Below are 17,594 nucleotides of genomic sequence, written 5' to 3' on the forward strand. Positions count from 1 at the left end.
GCAGAAGTCTTAGGGAAAAGGAAGGGGTCAGAGGCATATGGCTGCAAACTGCTTTCAGCAGAGGAAGGGGAAATATGGTCTGAATATGCCTTAAGCATATTTAAGAATAATTTAGTGATGTATGATAATGTTGAAAGGTGGTAGCTGGGAGAGGGGCTTGAATTCAGGTATGGAAAAAGAGATAAAACAGAGTAGAGTTATAAAAAGGATCTGTTAGGGTGAAGTTTAAATCAAACAAACTGAGTACAGTAGAAATAGGAAAATAAACACCCAAATTTCCACCTCATGTGGGCATTGGGCAGGTCAGACAACCCCCACCTAATTAGAAAGTGTAGTCCCACTCATGCCTCCACTTGAAGTTTTATTCACCATCTTACTTGGAGAAGAGGCAGCTCAAGTCTGGTGGCTGGTGTTGATATGGGTCTACATCATCTGAGAATCGTGCTCAGTAAAACCACAGGCAGCTGAAGGGCAAGCGAACTTGGGCAGCTTTTCTCATGAGATTAGCAGAAGTTCAGGGTTGCTCTGAGGTTTTGTGACAGATATCCAGCCAGGTCTAAGTAAGCTTGTCCGGTAGCAGGTGGTATGAACTGACATCCAGACTGTCCCACATGTCCCCCTGTGAGTTAGCATGTGCTTAGGAGTCTCCATACCTTCATCTTCAGAGTGTAGACACACGTGGATAGCTCCATTCATGCTTGTGATTAGGCAGCATGTAAGCAGAAGTTCTCAGTATTGTATAATACCAAGTTGTTGAACTTAGACACTTAGGAAAGTGATGTTCTCAAAGCTATAATAGATGCATTAATAGAATAGTTTCCACCAGAGTGCCTGACTGAAAGAACTAAAAGGTATGTAGCTGTTTTCTGGCAGCTGAGACATTAGGGCCAATAATTTAATTTTTCCATGGAGTATGATCTCACCATGCAGTCAGAACTCATAATGCATGCATGCTGTTTTATAGTGCTACAATGGGATAGTGATGCTAAAGATATGGATTTATTTTGTCATTGTGAACCATATGCATACTATTACCTATAGAAATATTTTTCCAATTATATTCACCTATGCTAACACACTGTGATTTTAATGCTACTTTCACAATACAGAGGAGAAAATGAAACAACAAAAGACAACTCCCACTGTGAAATCAGGTAAGAATAAGTCCTTCTCTCCTGATTTATGGAGGGGGGTAGGGAGTGTTAAACACTATTCAGCACTCATCTAGTGTAGTATGTTTGCATTGCAATAATTTTTTACAGTATTTTGAAATATGTAACTGATAACACTTTCTTAGAGCAAAACCAGCAGAGTGGCAATTGCAGATACCATTCTACGGAGAGTCTTTCCAACGATGAAGACAGGTCAAGGCCTTTCGGCCCCTGAGCTGCTTGTTCCAGCCTCTTTGTCAGAGCTGGGTTAATGAAATGGGGGGTAGCTGTAAATCAGATTTCTGAAATTATCTCAAACATGAGGATGAACCTTCAGTTGGATTAGGAACTTGGATCAGTCTTAAACTGGCTATCTCATGGGGAAAACAGCTTTGCAACTAAACTCTAAATCTTTGGAGCTTTCCTATGATTTAAACCTCGTAAGTTTTGTAATGTAATGATGGCAGAAAAAAAAATCAAGTAATATTGATTGTTATAGCAAATGTGAAGAGTCAGCTAAGGAATTAGAGCATTCTCATCATCATTTAGCAGTCAACACAAAGCCATTCAGAAGGATTTTTCATAACCTCTTTATTTCTACTGGGGGTAGCTGTGATCCAAACATAAAATGAAAGATTGCCAAATCTTGGACAATGATGTCAAAAATGGATTTTCATTTGATTTGGTGATGATTTCTATTATTGTTTTGTATATGTCTTTTCTTTTTTGCAGTAGCAGAATAGATGTTGTACAGAGTATTATGGTTCTGTCTCTAATGATGTACATTCATATAATTTGTGGTTTTATATTTCTTTCTATAAGACCTCTTATGATAGTCTATCATTTTACTATGAAATGATGTTTTAGAGCTCTCTGATTATCTAGTAAAAGTACTGGTTTGATGGTTTGTATCTGATTATAAACTACTGTAGCTTGCTCAAACCCACGTAAATTATGTTTCTTCTAATCACGGCTAGGCTTCGCGAACGAAGATTTGGGAATTTTTGGGGTTTCTTCTAATACTAACTGGAGAAATTACTGACAAACACTTCAATATATTTCTAACCTAAATAGTTAATGAGTTAGGAATTACTGATAGGTAAAAAAATCTCGAGAAGGAAGAAATTACGTTTTTGAATTTACAGAATTTTCACATCTGAATTCCTGATTTTGCTTTTATGGTCAGTTAATTTTTGCTTTTCGCTTGTGACCAAAATTAAAAGGTTCAAGTGTTTGGAAACAAAACTGACAGAAATATCATGACTTGGCTACTTTTTGGAAGATTTGTTCATGTGATTATCATGTCTTTTTCCTATTTGTTGGAACCAAACTGAAATTGCAACATTTCAGTTTGACCAACTTAAGTTAGTACAGAAATAATTGTAAGTTTTCAGATCAATACCTGTTGAACTTGAAACAGGCAACTTCAAACAGTAGGAAAGTCATCCCATCTTTATTTAATAAACATTTCATAATTACATGAATTAACCTCTGGAGATGGAAAGAGTCTATACCTTAACTTACCACACAGCCTGTTTGTTGTTTTACTATATCTTTCATACCTTTAGAATCCAAAGTAAACTTCAAAAAAAAAAAAAATTGATTCCCTAAATAATTTCATTATCAATAAAAACCCAGACATGGGAAATATATCACTCTTCACTGACATATGTTTTCATTCACACCATAAAACTGTTTCCCATTTGATATTCCCTATCATGTGTTCCTCTTGGTATTTCTCGACCTGTATCTTCACCTGAAATGACAATTACTAGGAATTCAATTATTCATCTAAGTAGCAGAAAGGCTGAGGCATATTGACCTTTTTCAGGGGCCATTCACACTTTCAACACTCTCCACTTTCCACTTTACAGCCCACTTTTGGGTCCTCATTGCTCAAAGGGAAACTGATGCACAGTCGTTTAGCTGTGCAAAACATCCCCTGGAAACAAGGCCAACAGAGCTGTCCACTGATTCTTCAGCCTTGAGTTGCATTGTGGTCCCTGTTTGCACTGCATAGCTTCTACTGTGGTGTGAGATCTGTAGGGTGGGGTTTTCTCAAAATAACATAAGTTATAATTTTTTCCAGTAATAATTATGAAGTAGAAGGGAGGGGAGGGGGAGATGAAGTGCAGTTTTCAAAGCTAAATATAATTTATTCATATGGAACAGTACATGTTCAAGAATTTGGGAATTCAACTCAAGCGTATCTGGATCAACAGCATAAAGGATGAGTAAATAGTTGCTGAGTTTGCTCTATGCTCTTCTTTCAAATAATAAAAATGGAAAGCAGATACAAATTACATTTCAAAAATTGAGAGGAGACCCTGTTAACTGACTTCTTCCTTAAGATACATGCATAACTCTTAGTGGCATTAACTGTAGTCACATGTGTAGAGCTATGTACAGTACTAATGAACTTTGTTATTTTGTGACAGATCCCTCAGTGGAAAATTTGTAAATAACCACCCATGTGTTTGTTTTTTTTCAAAACAACAGCATGAAACAAGAGAAAATGAATGCTTAATCCTGAAAAAATATACATGTAGTCTTTCTTAGTTAAAGCCAAAAAAATCAGAAACAACACAAAAACTCCAACCAATCAGAAAAAAAAACACCAAAACATCCATACAAAATGTAACTTAGAAACTTAATGGTGATTTTATTATGCTGTTTCTTTCATCTAGAGCATGAAGCAGTCAGACATCAAAAAGATGGTCCACGAACAAAACCAGGTAAGGACTCCTGCATTTTATGTATTCATTACTTTTGAAAATGTTATTTAAAGAAATAGCGAAATAAAATTGTATATGACAAATGTCAAAGTCATGGCCCTGTGATCTATTTTGCTGTACAGAAAGGCCTTGACATGCCAGACCGTAACTAAGATAATACACTGCTCATTTACAATGTGGGTTGTCATTTTAAGATATAGACATATGTATATATCGAAGGTCAAATTTCTGCTTTTGTAATTCCATTGATGTCAAAGGAATATGCCAGTAAGGAATTTGAACCATTTTCTGGAATTTTTTACTTTACATGGTTTCATTTTGGTAATTAGTTGTGGGTATCTGCCTTTTATTTGGACTTCACGGTCTTCCTGCATGAGTTAACTTGTCAGGACAAGCAATAGTTTAATTTTTATCCATAGCAGGTATTATATGATAGTTTATTCAGCATGATCTGGCACTATCTATCATCTCTGGTAAATGTCTCTGCATATCATAGCTCATGCACAGCCTCACTTTTACAAGATGAGCAAAATTGCTGGTGGGTTAGGAAGGAGTGCTGTTCAGTTTCTCTGTGTAGCAATCATCATGGGTTTAAGAAATGTCTGCTCCATGCTTCTCCATGGAAGGAAATAAGTGAAGAATTAAAATTCTTATTTTTATTATTATTCATCCTTAACTCTAGCAAAACAATTATCATCTCTAGATGAAAACGTCCCTACTACTATTATTCATTATTAGATTGTTATTAATTACTGTGATATTATTAAAAATTGTGTTTTGATACGCAGGAATCATATAGAACAAACAAAGCTATTCTCTGCTATGACAATATTATGCTGAACCTGACTGCTCTGACCATTTTTCTTTCCTCTTTTTACTTCCCAGTCAAACCAAAAATAACTGCAAGTATGTGTCATGTCTTGTTTCTTACAGAATATAAACCTTCTTTTCAGATGCATGTTATCTCGATTTGCATTTTTGTAATTTTGTCATGTTAGGTAACGTTATTTTCTTGCTTATACTACAGATACTCTTGTACTCTGCCTGCTTACTAGCAGCTGAACACAACAATACTAAGTACATTTATAATGTAATATTGGGAAGCTGCAACATTCAATTCAACATTTTGCAATTTTTACTTCTTATAAAATAAATTAAATTACACTGGTAGTAAAATTGATGTTCTTGTGATTTTAGATGAGTTTAGATGCATGATTTATCTTTATGCAAATATATTTTTTATTGAAAATGGCATGTAGCATAACTGAATTAGGCAACCTTTTCCTTACTTATTTTACCATTTTGAAATTACTTATACCATTAATTCACTAAGCACGTTGTTGGACTTGTTTCAATACAAGATTTTTTTTCCTACTTTAATAAAAACCCTAAATTAAATTAAAGAAGAGAAAAGAATATTTCCAATTTAGATGAGTTTTAAGGAGAATTCAAGTGGAATTTCTCACATAACAAATACTTCCACTGAAGTCATTGGATAATGGTGTTCTTAAGGTCACTAAGACTTCTGAACAGATAAAGAGTGGGATGGGATCTATTCTTATTGTGGCAAGTCATTACACATTACATACTGCAAATCATGGTCAGACAAGAATCGGAAGGACAGTGCTTACACTGCATGCTTTGAATTGTGAAAATATTGAGGTATGGACCTTCACAGATGGATTAGTTGTAGCCTCTTTAGCACAGGACCTATGTTTTCTTTTTTTGTACTGTGCCTGGCACATCAAGACCAAACCATGTTTGGTCTTGCGCACGCAAGAATACCAAAGCGCAGGTTGAAATCAAGAAGAAGAACATGTAGGCTGATATTTTAAGAGAAAAACTAAGAATTGGCCAAACTATATTCCCGTTTAGCTCTGTAATGAAAGTCCTGTGATAAGGGTAGTATGTTTCTCAAGGTCCTCAGAGTAAGTGGAAGTTTGTTGATGCATTGAGAAGAGAAAATGGCTCTTGCATTTCATAGACCAGAGGGTCAAGCTGACTACACTTGAGGTCAACAGTGTTCCAGTACCTCACTGTCTAAGTCATTAATCCTAAATTAGGATACATGCAGATAACTGGGCCCATTCAGATCCCTCAGAAAGATAATCCCTCAATTAAGGAGTGAGAGCATGAAACTCTTTCCCAGATTTAGTACCTCAGAAAAATCTTGTTTTTTCTTCTGAAAATAAGAAAAATTGTTAATTATTCCATGGGTGACAATGCAGTACTGTATCAACTTTCAGCAGCTATGAGCATGATCATAAGCAAAAATGTAAATATTAAAAGGATTTAAGCACATCAGCATTTAACAGCAGCAAAACTGGCCTTTGCTGAATGCCCATGATGCCTAAGCATTGAGCATTGACATTTATGGGTTTCTTTACAAACCAAGACTTGAATGAAAGTTTCCTGGGATGTGTTAGTGAAAATCATGCTTAATTGCTCAGTCTTCCTGTTGAAAAAGCATTGATTGAGACATTTTCACCTTGGTGTGAGCTGTAGAGCCTCATGTTCACCTCAGCAGGAGGAAAATACAGAGATAATTAAATCAAAAGATATCCTGAAATGTTTTGAGAGGTTATTCTCTTTTTGTCCGGCTCCAGGTTCAGGGAATAGAGGCTTTGCTTGGATAGTGAGGTTATTCTTCTTCCTTCAAATTGTATTTTAAGATAAAACTGGGACTAATGAAGTAGCAATGGGTAAAAAATTCTTGGATTCAAAATCACGATTTAATTCATTCCTTTGATTTAAAAAGAGTAATGATGGTTTACACTGGAGAATTTCTATTCCATTGAACTGACCAATTTCCATTCATTGTTATGGGTATTATAATAGCACAAGACTATATGCTTCTCTCGTGCTAGGTGCTGTGCAAAGATGTAGTCAAAATCTTTACAACTCCCAAGAGGTTTTATTCTTAAAAGGCAAGGTAAACTACTAATGTGGGAGAAACACACACAGGGGAAATGGTAGCTATTCAAGGTCAGTGTCATTTTTTTCATTGGAGCGTGTGGATGATGAGAGGAAACATTTAAAATTAATAATTTTTTTGGAAAATAGCATAGTCATCTATAACCTTGAAGGCATATTTAAAAATAAGTATTTAAATATTTGTTTGCTGGAAGGCTTTCATTGGCACAGTGTTTGCATTTGCAGGAACCATTGCATGTTGGATTATAGTACTTCAAAGAGTAAGACTTTTAGCTTTCAGTGTGAAACTACGTACACACCCATTGTTAAGGCGTATTTCTTTGTAAATTAATATCCTGCAGAAAAGGATGTTGCAGATATCTTTCATCTTGCAGATGAAAGAGAAGATCTACATAAATTGTTGCTTGCCCTGAAAAAACATGGTACTCAATCTGTTATTCTTTTCCTTCCCTTCCCCATCCCCTTCCTCTTCATCATTGATCATTTTCCTGAAGAGCCAACAGCTGAAATCCCAACAGCAGGTAAATATTACATTTCTCTACTATGCCTTGTGGAAAGAATTAATGAACATACCAGTAAGTGCATACTGCTCATCAGCAACAAGCAATGATAATGTAAAGCAGCTTGGGTGAAATGACAGCATTGCTGCTACGCAGTTCTTTATCACAGACTGTTATGATTGGTCAATCGTGATTTTCACTGTTCATCTTCTGCAGCATCTCTTGGTGAGCTACACACAGGTGATCCTCACGGAGCAAGTTAGTGTTAATCAGATAACACATGCACCAGAAGACATTGAAAAAAACTTTATCACAACTCGTTGGATGATACACAGTGCAAATGAACAATTTGAAGGCAGCCTGCTAGTTTCCTGCTGTAGTCAAAAGGGAATACTGAAATGGACTCAGATGCCTGAAGCGATACACTTTACTTAATTTCAGTCTGCCCTATTGAATGGAATCACAGACCAAATGTGTTTGCAGGCTGGGGAAGAGGATGCTGAAAAGAAAAAAGCACATGCTCTAAGTGAATGGGTAACTAGGGGGGAAAAAAAACTTGAATAAAATAAATTACAATCTGTTGGTGCAGGACTTCTGAATGGTCACACTTGGCAGTTTTAAAGGTCCATCTAGCTCCATATTCTGGGGTGTTTTGTTTGTTTAATTTTTTCAGATTGAGATCACTCTGGGAAAGAGAGTAAGAAACAAGCAATAGGTGGAGGGATTCTTCCCTGGTGCATTTTGGCAACAAATAATTAGGGAAATCTGGCAGTAGTTAAGGAATTACAGAATTCAAGTGCCTAAAGTCTTTATCAGAGTTTTCTAAACTACTCTGTAACCAGCAATATTCAAAAAATTTCCAAAAACTCTACATAAAACCCAGAACGGCTGCTGCCACTACGGGTAGCAACCACTGTTATAGTATTAGAGACATTGTATACGTGCCATGAGACACATTTACCACAATAATTCTTCCAGGGAAATTACAAGGGACAGAATCTTTGTGCAATGTGCTTATTGTAAGATCCCTGTATTTCTGCTGCCTGTGACGTAATTTTATTTCCTTGCAAATATTTCTAGCCGCAAAAAAACCAAAACCAAAGACAACTAAGGAAAAAGAAGGTAGGATTTACTCTGTGTGTGCATATATATGTAGAAAATAACAATAAAAATAGCATGAGATTGCAAATTTGTATGTATTGTTGTTTGAAACAACCCCTAATACATCTGTGTTAATTTTCAAAGAATATTACCAGACAATTCTAGGTAATAATCTATTCAACAGTCAACTTACCAAACTTGAACTGTGCTACTTTTTCCTTGCTAGAAAAACCAACTGAGAAGAAACAGCTGAAAAATGAAAAAAACAAAGGTAATAAAAATTAGTATCTTTGTAAACGGCAGTAAAAATACAAGCATTAGGTTTTGGGGTTTTTGATGGGGTTGGAAAAAGGAGGTTTGTTAGCATTTTTACGTGTGTGCAAGTAGGCCAAAATGATAATATTGTACATAAATTTCCAGTAATGGAATGTCTAGTGGCTCCTTTGCATATGACTATCAAGGATTAATCAGCACATCCAATCTGGCTGCAGCAGTGCCCTGCCCGTGACTCTCCCTGGCTGGCACAGCATTAGCCTCTCTGCAGGGTTCTCCAGCACTGCAGCCGCAGGATTGGCAGCCCCCACTGCGTCTGCTGTGATGCTCCCTACAGAGGCAGTGCAAAGTTTGTCTCCATAGCTTGTGTGATCCCTTAGGTCACCAGCTTCATACTGCATAATAACTGCCCTGATAACAAGAAGCACTTTTTTATATATAAGACAGACTTCGTGATCACCTATATTCACTGGACACAGCACTACCTTGGATTTTTTCCCCACGGTAATATACAAATGGAGAAATGGTTTCTGCTATGCCTCTAAAGATAATTAATAGTAATAAATTACACTATTTTATTAAGGAGGTGATGGAAGACATAAAAATCTTCTCTACATTGGTTAAATACAGTGACTTACATATAAACTTTGTATATTGAAGTCCTGACCCTCAAAGGATAACAGTTAGTTGTACTGGTACAAGTGCATTAAACTAGCACCTAGAAGCAGTTTGCTTTTATGGTTTCACTGGACATAAAATTTCTATGTTTAAATAATTTATTAGGAGAGTCATGCTTAAAAAAAATCTAGTTTAAAGAAATTTTTATCTGAGATTTGAGTCCAAGAAACCAACATGTTTCTTACTGAAATTTATTTCAGTATTTTGACCTGAAACTGGAGATTAATGTACTATCTACCTTTTGTCCTTTAGGTGCCCCACCAGTAAAAGAAGCCCCACGACATCAAAACCTGACATCAGGTACATGATTTTCCTTTATTGTAAAGGAACTTCCTTTCAGGAAGGCTGTGGTTTCTTGTTTAGTTTTGTTTGGTTTGTTGTTTTGGTGTTTTGTTTTTTTTTTTTTCTGTAAGGGAGATCACACTTGCAATCTTATCTCTTTTTGAATTCCAGTCTAAGGGACAAGATGTGAGACAAGCCAGGCAAATCAAATCCATAAATATTGTTCCTGTGAGGAATTAATTGCTAAAATGGTATTGCTTTACCACCTTCCTAAACTTTTAAACATATATTCAGCCGATTACTTTATTAGTCAAGTGGCCTGTAATTAATTTGGCATGCAGTGTTTAAAACAAGTATATTCTCCTCATAGAAAACCTTTTCTGTAACAAAACCACACAGGGAGAAACACATTCAATTTATTTTCTTTCATATTAATAAATATTGTCTTCCATCACACTCTGTCCCAACCCCCCTCTGGCAAAAATGATGAATAAAGGTAGGGCATCTCAGAAGAAAACCTCCATCCATTGTGTTATCATGTTTTTACTAGTTCACAGCAAAAATATAAATATGTTCCAGGTTCTTGACTAGTAAAATTAATCCCTATGACTTCAATGGAACTGCATTATTTCATGACAAACAAGGATCGAAGTCTTTAGTCTCGCCTGAGGTCTAACTGGTTTACACAGAAAATATGAACTAAATATAAATGTGGTTCCTCCTAATGAAACTTTGTAGTCTTAAACTACTGAGGAAAGAAGTTCACTTCTGATCATCCAGACTATTTTATTGTACATGATTTTTTCACCCTTTTACTATAAGTAGAATGATTTAATATACATTATATAAGATATGTAATGTATATGTAGTTATATGTATCTATGTATTTAGAAATATCCATTTATCCATATGTATAAAATTTAATTCATAGAATAATAAAAAAGATAGCTAAGTATAAAACAAGTACAGAACAATCTGACATCAAGTGAGAGAAAATACAAATGAAATACTAAGATCAAGTATAAATTTGTGACCATGTGTATTATATGAAAATATTTGCACACATGGCTCACCAGACTTTGTTTTGTAAAGGCAACTACATTTACATAAAAGAATGGCTTGGCTTTTTTCATCTTTTTTCCTTTAATCAGGAATCCAGAGATATGGAGTCAGATACAAACTTTAATTTCTCTTGATTATGTTGTTAACTGAGAGACAGAGAAGGTTGAATCTATGCTAGCAAAAATGTATTTTTATTTTACTAATATAGAATTTTTATAGATCAAGTAATGCTAATCATAATATATAACCAGTGAGTTAAACCAAAGATTTTACCAGGAGAGAAAAGAATTATCTTATGGATCAAAAGTCCAAATTCAGTGTAAAAAAGGAATGTACTAAAAATTGTCCGTCAGTGGATTTTCTCCTGCACACCACACTCCTACAAAGTTTATATCATTCAAAAACTGTTTCTGTGGCTTTCATTTATAGTAATTGTTGTGCTTGTTTAATTTAATCATATGTTATCACCGTGCAATTATTCTTGATTGCATGTTTCCCAGATCATAAGCAGCTCTGTGCAATCAGTTCTTCAAAACTGTTTTTGCAAACTGAACTTAGTCTGTAAGTATTTTCAAAGTATTCTTTGTCCACTGAAAAGAATGTTACCTTTCAGACAGTGGATGAGAGGTTTCCAGAAGAACATCAAAGTTACTTCTCTTTATGAATGTTGGTCTTTAGTATTTGCTCAAGTTGAGAATTTAAAAGTTGAGACCAAATCCTGAGTCATATATATCTGAACTGGAACTTGATAGCTTTTCCCTGTTCTGTTTGCAGATGAAACCAGTGCTTTTTCCCCAGTTCATTGAATACTAATACTTTTTTTCTGATAAATGAAAGTAGAAAAGGATTTACACATTCTGAGCTAATCTAAAACTTTAAATAGTAAATCTTCTTTCAGCCTTCAAAAGCTGAATAGAGATTCACATGTTCTTAGATTTTCCTCCGACCCCTTCAACCTTTCCCTCATATTGAACAGCAATCAGATAAGAAAGAATAAGCAATTAAAAAAGCTGTATATAGCTTCAATTTTAGAATGCTCCACTTTTAAACAGAATTTTAAGTAGTATTGTATCTTTCATAAACAATGGTGCTATATGCAGTAGACACTAAATTTCTCTCCCCTGTAGATCTGCAATTACTTAGAATTTTTTCCTCTTCTAAATGTCAAAATTGGCAGTGTACCAGGATGGTAACTTACCCAAAGCAAAGAAATGGGAATTGTTGCAACTCCATTTTTATTTCCATCTTATAACAAATGTATTTGCAAGCACACAGAAGCAGGTTTCTGCCTCTTGGGGTGAAATTTAAGTAGTGTACAAATTCAATTCTCTAGTGAGGATTATCTGCCATACCCTTTATATGAACAGCTGTACACTTATATAAGTCCTACTTTGTTTCAAAGCTAATATCAGAGTATGAAAATCTAAATGGATCAAAAGTTGATTATATTTATTGTAATTACCTTCCAAATGTCCTCTTGGCTGAAAACTCTGGAACCATCATATGTTGCATTTATAATACAGTTAACTGAACAGGTCAGTGTTTTTACTGTGCTGCTATCTAAGCCCACAAATGTGCAAATGTGACAGAAATACAGTAAGGCTGTGTTGCAAGAGTATGACAATGAGAAATAATTAAATTTATGCTAATACATATGTTTGGGGTTTTTTAATTAGAGAAAAGTGTGGATTATTCTCAAGGTCAAGTGAAATCAAACCAGTCATGCTAACTTCCATGTAAATAGATGTGTCATAAATAGACTTACATAATGCATCTACCTCTACGAGGTATCTACCTTCATATATTATTAGAGGTTTGAAAGTTTCTTTGACATAAGAACTGTTATACTTACTGTCTGGTCAAAGAAGTTGTACCTCTCAAAAACTAAAATTATCATTAAGTAGAGTTGGAATATTGTTTATATGAACATATTATGCAAGCACTTTTGTAAAAAGAAAAATATCCAGCTAGATTTTTCTTCTGCTTCTGCAGTGATAAAGATCCTCAAATACAACACAGATTCTCAAATATTTTCTAGCATAAAGGACAAGCATTTCATCATACTATCAAAATATATTCAATGGCACATAGTAATCACCACATGAAAACCTCAGCAACTCCAGTGGGCAAACTCATCACATCTGTATAAGCATGTGATAATTTATTTATTACTGTGAGGTTGGTTTATTGCTTTGCACTTTCTGTCTTGTAATAAATTTTCTAAAGCAAAGATGATTTCCAAATCTGCAAAAGCAGAAAGTTTAATTTGATGTGAGATTTGATATGACAGCCATTTGAGAGATCATCAAGGATATTTCCTCAATGCTAAGGGAACATACACTTGTCAGCAATGCCATGTGTAAGATTTTTCCCATGGATAATTATTTTGAAAGAGAATGAGACTACTGAATTTTTTCCTTGGTTATTGAGCACTGGAAGACTTTGGAATAAAATATGATCCTTTTCATTATTCTGAAGTAGCAGAAATTTTGTCAGTTTCATTAAACACAAAGATTGGTACTGTTATATAAAATAAAAGTTTGGAATTACTTGAAAAATAATGCACAATGTTCAAAAGAGAAAGCAAGATCTTAATCTCAGCAGTACAGGTAGCTCTGATCTATAGACAGGTGATAAACTGCAGATACTATACTCTCTACTCTCCTTGCCACCCAGAAAGTGTCTGTGTCTCAGATGTATGATAGTTCTGTATACTATCATATAGTTTCTCTCATAGAGAGTAGTTTCTCTCAGAAATTCAGCTGTATAGACTAATACTCCTGAAGCTGACCATTTGAATGCAAGTAGACCAAAGAAGCAGAACGAAAATATTGAGGAGAAAAGATGTGATGTCCTTTTGCAGAATAGAGATAGAGATCAAGGAAGGGACCATTAATTGTAACAGCTGTGTCTCTGAAAGTAATAATGAAAACAGTAATAGCATCTTTGACGTAATTTATATGGGAGATTCATCTTTCTTTTTTTTCCTCACCAGAATTTAGCAATAAATCACTAATATTAATGTGTTTTCTGGACATAAGAAAGTCTGCCACTGGCTAGAAAATAATTAGAAGGAACCAACACTGAAAAGTTTCAGATTTTTTTGTGTAAGGTCTGTTCTTATTCATTTACAAGACCCGCGTCTGCGCAGCATATTCTCATTGAGTAAGATTTTCCAGGGTGCTCATCACACCCCAGTAAAAGCACTTAAATGAGAGCAGGATGAGCTGCACACTAAGGCTTTTTGCAAGTGAGTTCACGTAGAACAGCCTCTGTTCTGGGGATATACAGGAATGTCTCAGCACTTCATATTCATTAGAATTGTGAGGACCAAGCCTGTATATGCAGGCTCTCCAACAAGTTGGTGTCGGTCATTCTGCTATTCTGAAACTGATGTTATAGAAATACTTGGAGACTAAATCTCATCAGGCTTGTCTAAATGAAGACACGGAGGAATACTATCCAGCTAGAAGTTGTATATGTTTAAAGAGCATGGAAAAACAGTGCTAAATGCTGAAGTGGTCACTTATTAAGAACTAAGGTGACCTTGAATTAATTTAGTTTAACCTATTGTGAAATTGAATTGATGAATTTTTTACTGAGGCTGAATTAATTCTGAACCAGCACCCACACAACACTTTTATATGGCCTAATTAATCCATTTTTACAGTTAACTTGAATTGTTCCTACACAGAAAAGCCATCTAAGGGGGAAATTTCAGACAGATTGTGGCAGCTAGGTAAAATGAAAGCTTTATGGCCTGTCTTGAAGCAGATTAAATGTCACTGGAAAACTTCTAATAGATTGCAATAAGTTTTGAAACTCGAAATCTGTAAATACACACCAAAAATGAAAACAAAAATCAGGTTTTATGTTAATAATAAGTTTATAGCCTCTCAGCATAGTGACACTTTAATTTAAATTATGAATTACAGAGATTCTATTTAAATCAGTGTTAAGTTTTATGTTTTGAAACAAAGAACTTCGCAGCGAGAATCAAGAAGCACTTTGTGTTCCTGTTGTTTCTTCTGTAGGAGGATATCTATCCCTAGCTCTAAACTAATCTTTTTTACCTTTAGCTACATTTGGTAATTCTATTGTCTTACCTTGAATTTATTTATGGTCTAGATTCGTTTACAATTACAAATGCATATATATATATATATAAGTCTCTGAATGATTTAGCCACAAATAAAATACCAATGTATATTATCTTAATAAACATTGTTAAGTTCATTTTGCCCTTTAGTTCGAGTGGTATATCTTCTTAAATCACACTGCAAAAAAAAAGAAAAAAAGTACATATTACATATTTCCATTACATACCTTGTGAAAGTCAAGTTGTAAACAAAATGTAATTCTTCAGCAGTTTTCAGAGTCAGAGATTCTTTATCTTTGTTTCAGATAAATGGTTATTACTTCAAATCCCTCTTCAGCTTTAGGAAAGTAACTGCTGTCTTACTTTTTAACAACATGGGTTTTGTTTTTAAAAATTTTAGCTGAAAAACAGACATCCTGATGTTGGAGTCAGTTCATATTTCCAGGCTATCATCAGTATAGTCAAGTCCAGTAGAAAAATCATAATTATGTGATTTAATTTTTAATTAGTGACACTAAATGTTGTGAAATATTTTAAAAAGACAGTCTATTGAGGTCCTATAGTTTATTTCTTTTTTTCCCTTATTCCCAGAATTGTGCAAATTCAGGGTGAAGAAGATATTTTAATTTAACTCTATCTTTCATTGTAAGTAGCACACAGGCACAGATCTGATCTTTCTGATCACTAGCACTTAAATAAGAGCATATTTGCTCCATGGTAAATCACAGAGGAACTTCTCCAATGGGTTACTCATCACTTCAAAATCTGAATTACCTCCTAGGATTATGTCATGTGGCTAGAGCTAAACCCAGAAGGTAGTGTCTCCAGTGTCTGATGTTAAGTAGAGTGAATCTGGGTCTATCAGGGTTTGTCAAGTAGTTCAAGGTTATCAGACAGTTCAACACTGACTCTTTACTGGGTTTTTATTGTCATAAAAGAAGTGCTGCTGTTCTCATTGATGAATATAAGTGTGTGCACATAATGCAACACACACCCAAAAAAAAAAAAACAAAACCAAAACCAAACACACTTGCCTTTATTTAATAAAGATTTCAGTTAGAATGATAACAGAAATTAAGAAATCACTTGTATCATTCAAGCACCAGCTTAATTTTCATTAGCTGCTTAACTGCCTTATCATTCACTGTTTCCCTCCTCTCCCTTTTCTTCTCCTCCCCTCCTTTCTCCATCCCATGCCTTCACAGCTGAATAAATATGTGGTATTAACTTCCAGTTACTTGGTATCCATTCTTATTAACATAATAAGATCCCTCATTGTTTTTACCTTCTTCTTTGGTTTTATTTTCTTTTGGTGTACATAAATGTGTTCGTATGTAAAGTTCAAACCAGTCTTTTAGCAACTGACTGTTATTTAGAAGCAATTATTTTCTTGCAATATGTTGAAACTACATTAGTTGAATGTTACGGATGTAGAAATGAGTTGACAGAGGATCTATGTCATGTCAACTTGCCATGTGACCAGCACACAGTGTATCCTACCATGACACTGTCAGTGTTTATTAGGCAATATCAATAAAATCCAATTTGATTTTGCTGCCCACCAAATACCACTGCAGTCTCATGTAATTACCACCGCACTGTGGGAAAATCCAGTAAGTTTTGGTCCTTCTTGTATATAATGTCTTGAATGATTCATCCATGTGCTCCTACGTTTCAGTAATAAAACACATAATGCTAGTACTGGACTCCTTTGAAAACTCAATGCTAGCAAAGTTGCAAAGCATATGTGCTCTGATCATTGCTTTGCTTTCTTGGAAGTGTCTGTATTACCACTTACGTGTGTTGCACTGTTACATCTTGCATGGTTTTACTAACAAAAAGAATTCTTTTAATGAATTTTGGGGGAATGTCACTTTGCGGCTCTTCACACATTTATGCATGAGAATTACATTGTTTGTGTGCAGTGACCATAACACAGAATATAACATTGTTCTCTAAACTTACATCTTATTTATCCATTAAGCCTTCTTACTAGGCAATGCAAGAGCCAGTTAGAAAAATATAGATTTTTTTTATGCCTTAAATGGCTGTTAGATGTCATCTATCACATTCAAGCTAAAAGACAGAACTAATAAAATTTGCCTTCTATTGAAGAACTGGTTTTCTTAGAATATGTTTCGAAAAGAGCACTGACTCTGACAAGTAACAGATCATAGCTGGTTTTAACCAGTTCTGTTCTTTTAATCTTATATATATACATTTACTGTGGTGATATTTTTCCCCTCTAATAACATTAAGTATAATGCGAGTGACCTTCTATCACTATTGATTTGATACATCTACAACGTTTAATACTAAGAAAGTATTATTAGAGACATGTATTATCGACTTTGTACTGATACTATTTTTGTTCTGCTGATTGAAACACTGATAAAGGCTGATTTCTTTTGTGTATTTAGCAAATTTCCTGGGTGAGTTGTGACCTCAAACACACATAAGAAATAGAACAACCTTCTGGGTGTTTTTAGCTCACTGTCGAGCATTATTTTTGAGAAAAGGTATTTATTATTGCAAAATGAATCTATTTTACCTTTCAAGACCTTGTTGGAGAAGTCCCACAATGCCTGAAAAAGAGCTTTTATGGAGAACATGCAATCTGAATTCTCATGGTTATAATAACAATATTTTTCTAGTATTTAACTCTGCTACTCAAACATCTTTAGAAGTTTTTCATTACATAACTTATTATCTGACAGACCCCATGCTAAAATGGATATGAAAACTTGGATGGTCTTTGCAAAGATAATCAATTGATTGC

At 34.7% G+C, this 17,594-nt stretch overlaps 1 protein-coding gene across 10 annotated transcripts in view; it reads left to right on the forward strand.

Moving 5' to 3' along the window:
- TRDN (triadin) overlaps nucleotides 1-17,594 on the forward strand; it is a 224,279-nt gene that overhangs the window by 196,498 nt on the left and 10,187 nt on the right. For 8 of the 10 annotated variants that reach the window (XM_051792113.1, XM_051792118.1, XM_051792116.1 and 5 more), the window contains 7 exons: nucleotides 1,110-1,154; nucleotides 3,839-3,886; nucleotides 4,772-4,792; nucleotides 7,315-7,341; nucleotides 8,401-8,442; nucleotides 8,648-8,692; nucleotides 9,625-9,672. In XM_051792113.1, coding sequence (XP_051648073.1) covers nucleotides 1,110-1,154; nucleotides 3,839-3,886; nucleotides 4,772-4,792; nucleotides 7,315-7,341; nucleotides 8,401-8,442; nucleotides 8,648-8,692; nucleotides 9,625-9,672 — 276 coding nt within the window. Of the gene's footprint in view, nucleotides 1-1,109; nucleotides 1,155-3,838; nucleotides 3,908-4,771; nucleotides 4,793-7,314; nucleotides 7,342-8,400; nucleotides 8,443-8,647; nucleotides 8,693-9,624; nucleotides 9,673-17,594 lie in introns of those variants that run through there. The other 2 variants (XM_051792115.1, XM_051792121.1) reach the window with 2 other exon arrangements.

This window comes from Manacus candei, unplaced genomic scaffold, assembly GCF_025592945.1.
Source record: "Manacus candei isolate 608988 ecotype Guabito, Panama unplaced genomic scaffold, ASM2559294v1 h1tg000034l, whole genome shotgun sequence".
Taxonomy (NCBI): domain Eukaryota; kingdom Metazoa; phylum Chordata; class Aves; order Passeriformes; family Pipridae; genus Manacus; species Manacus candei.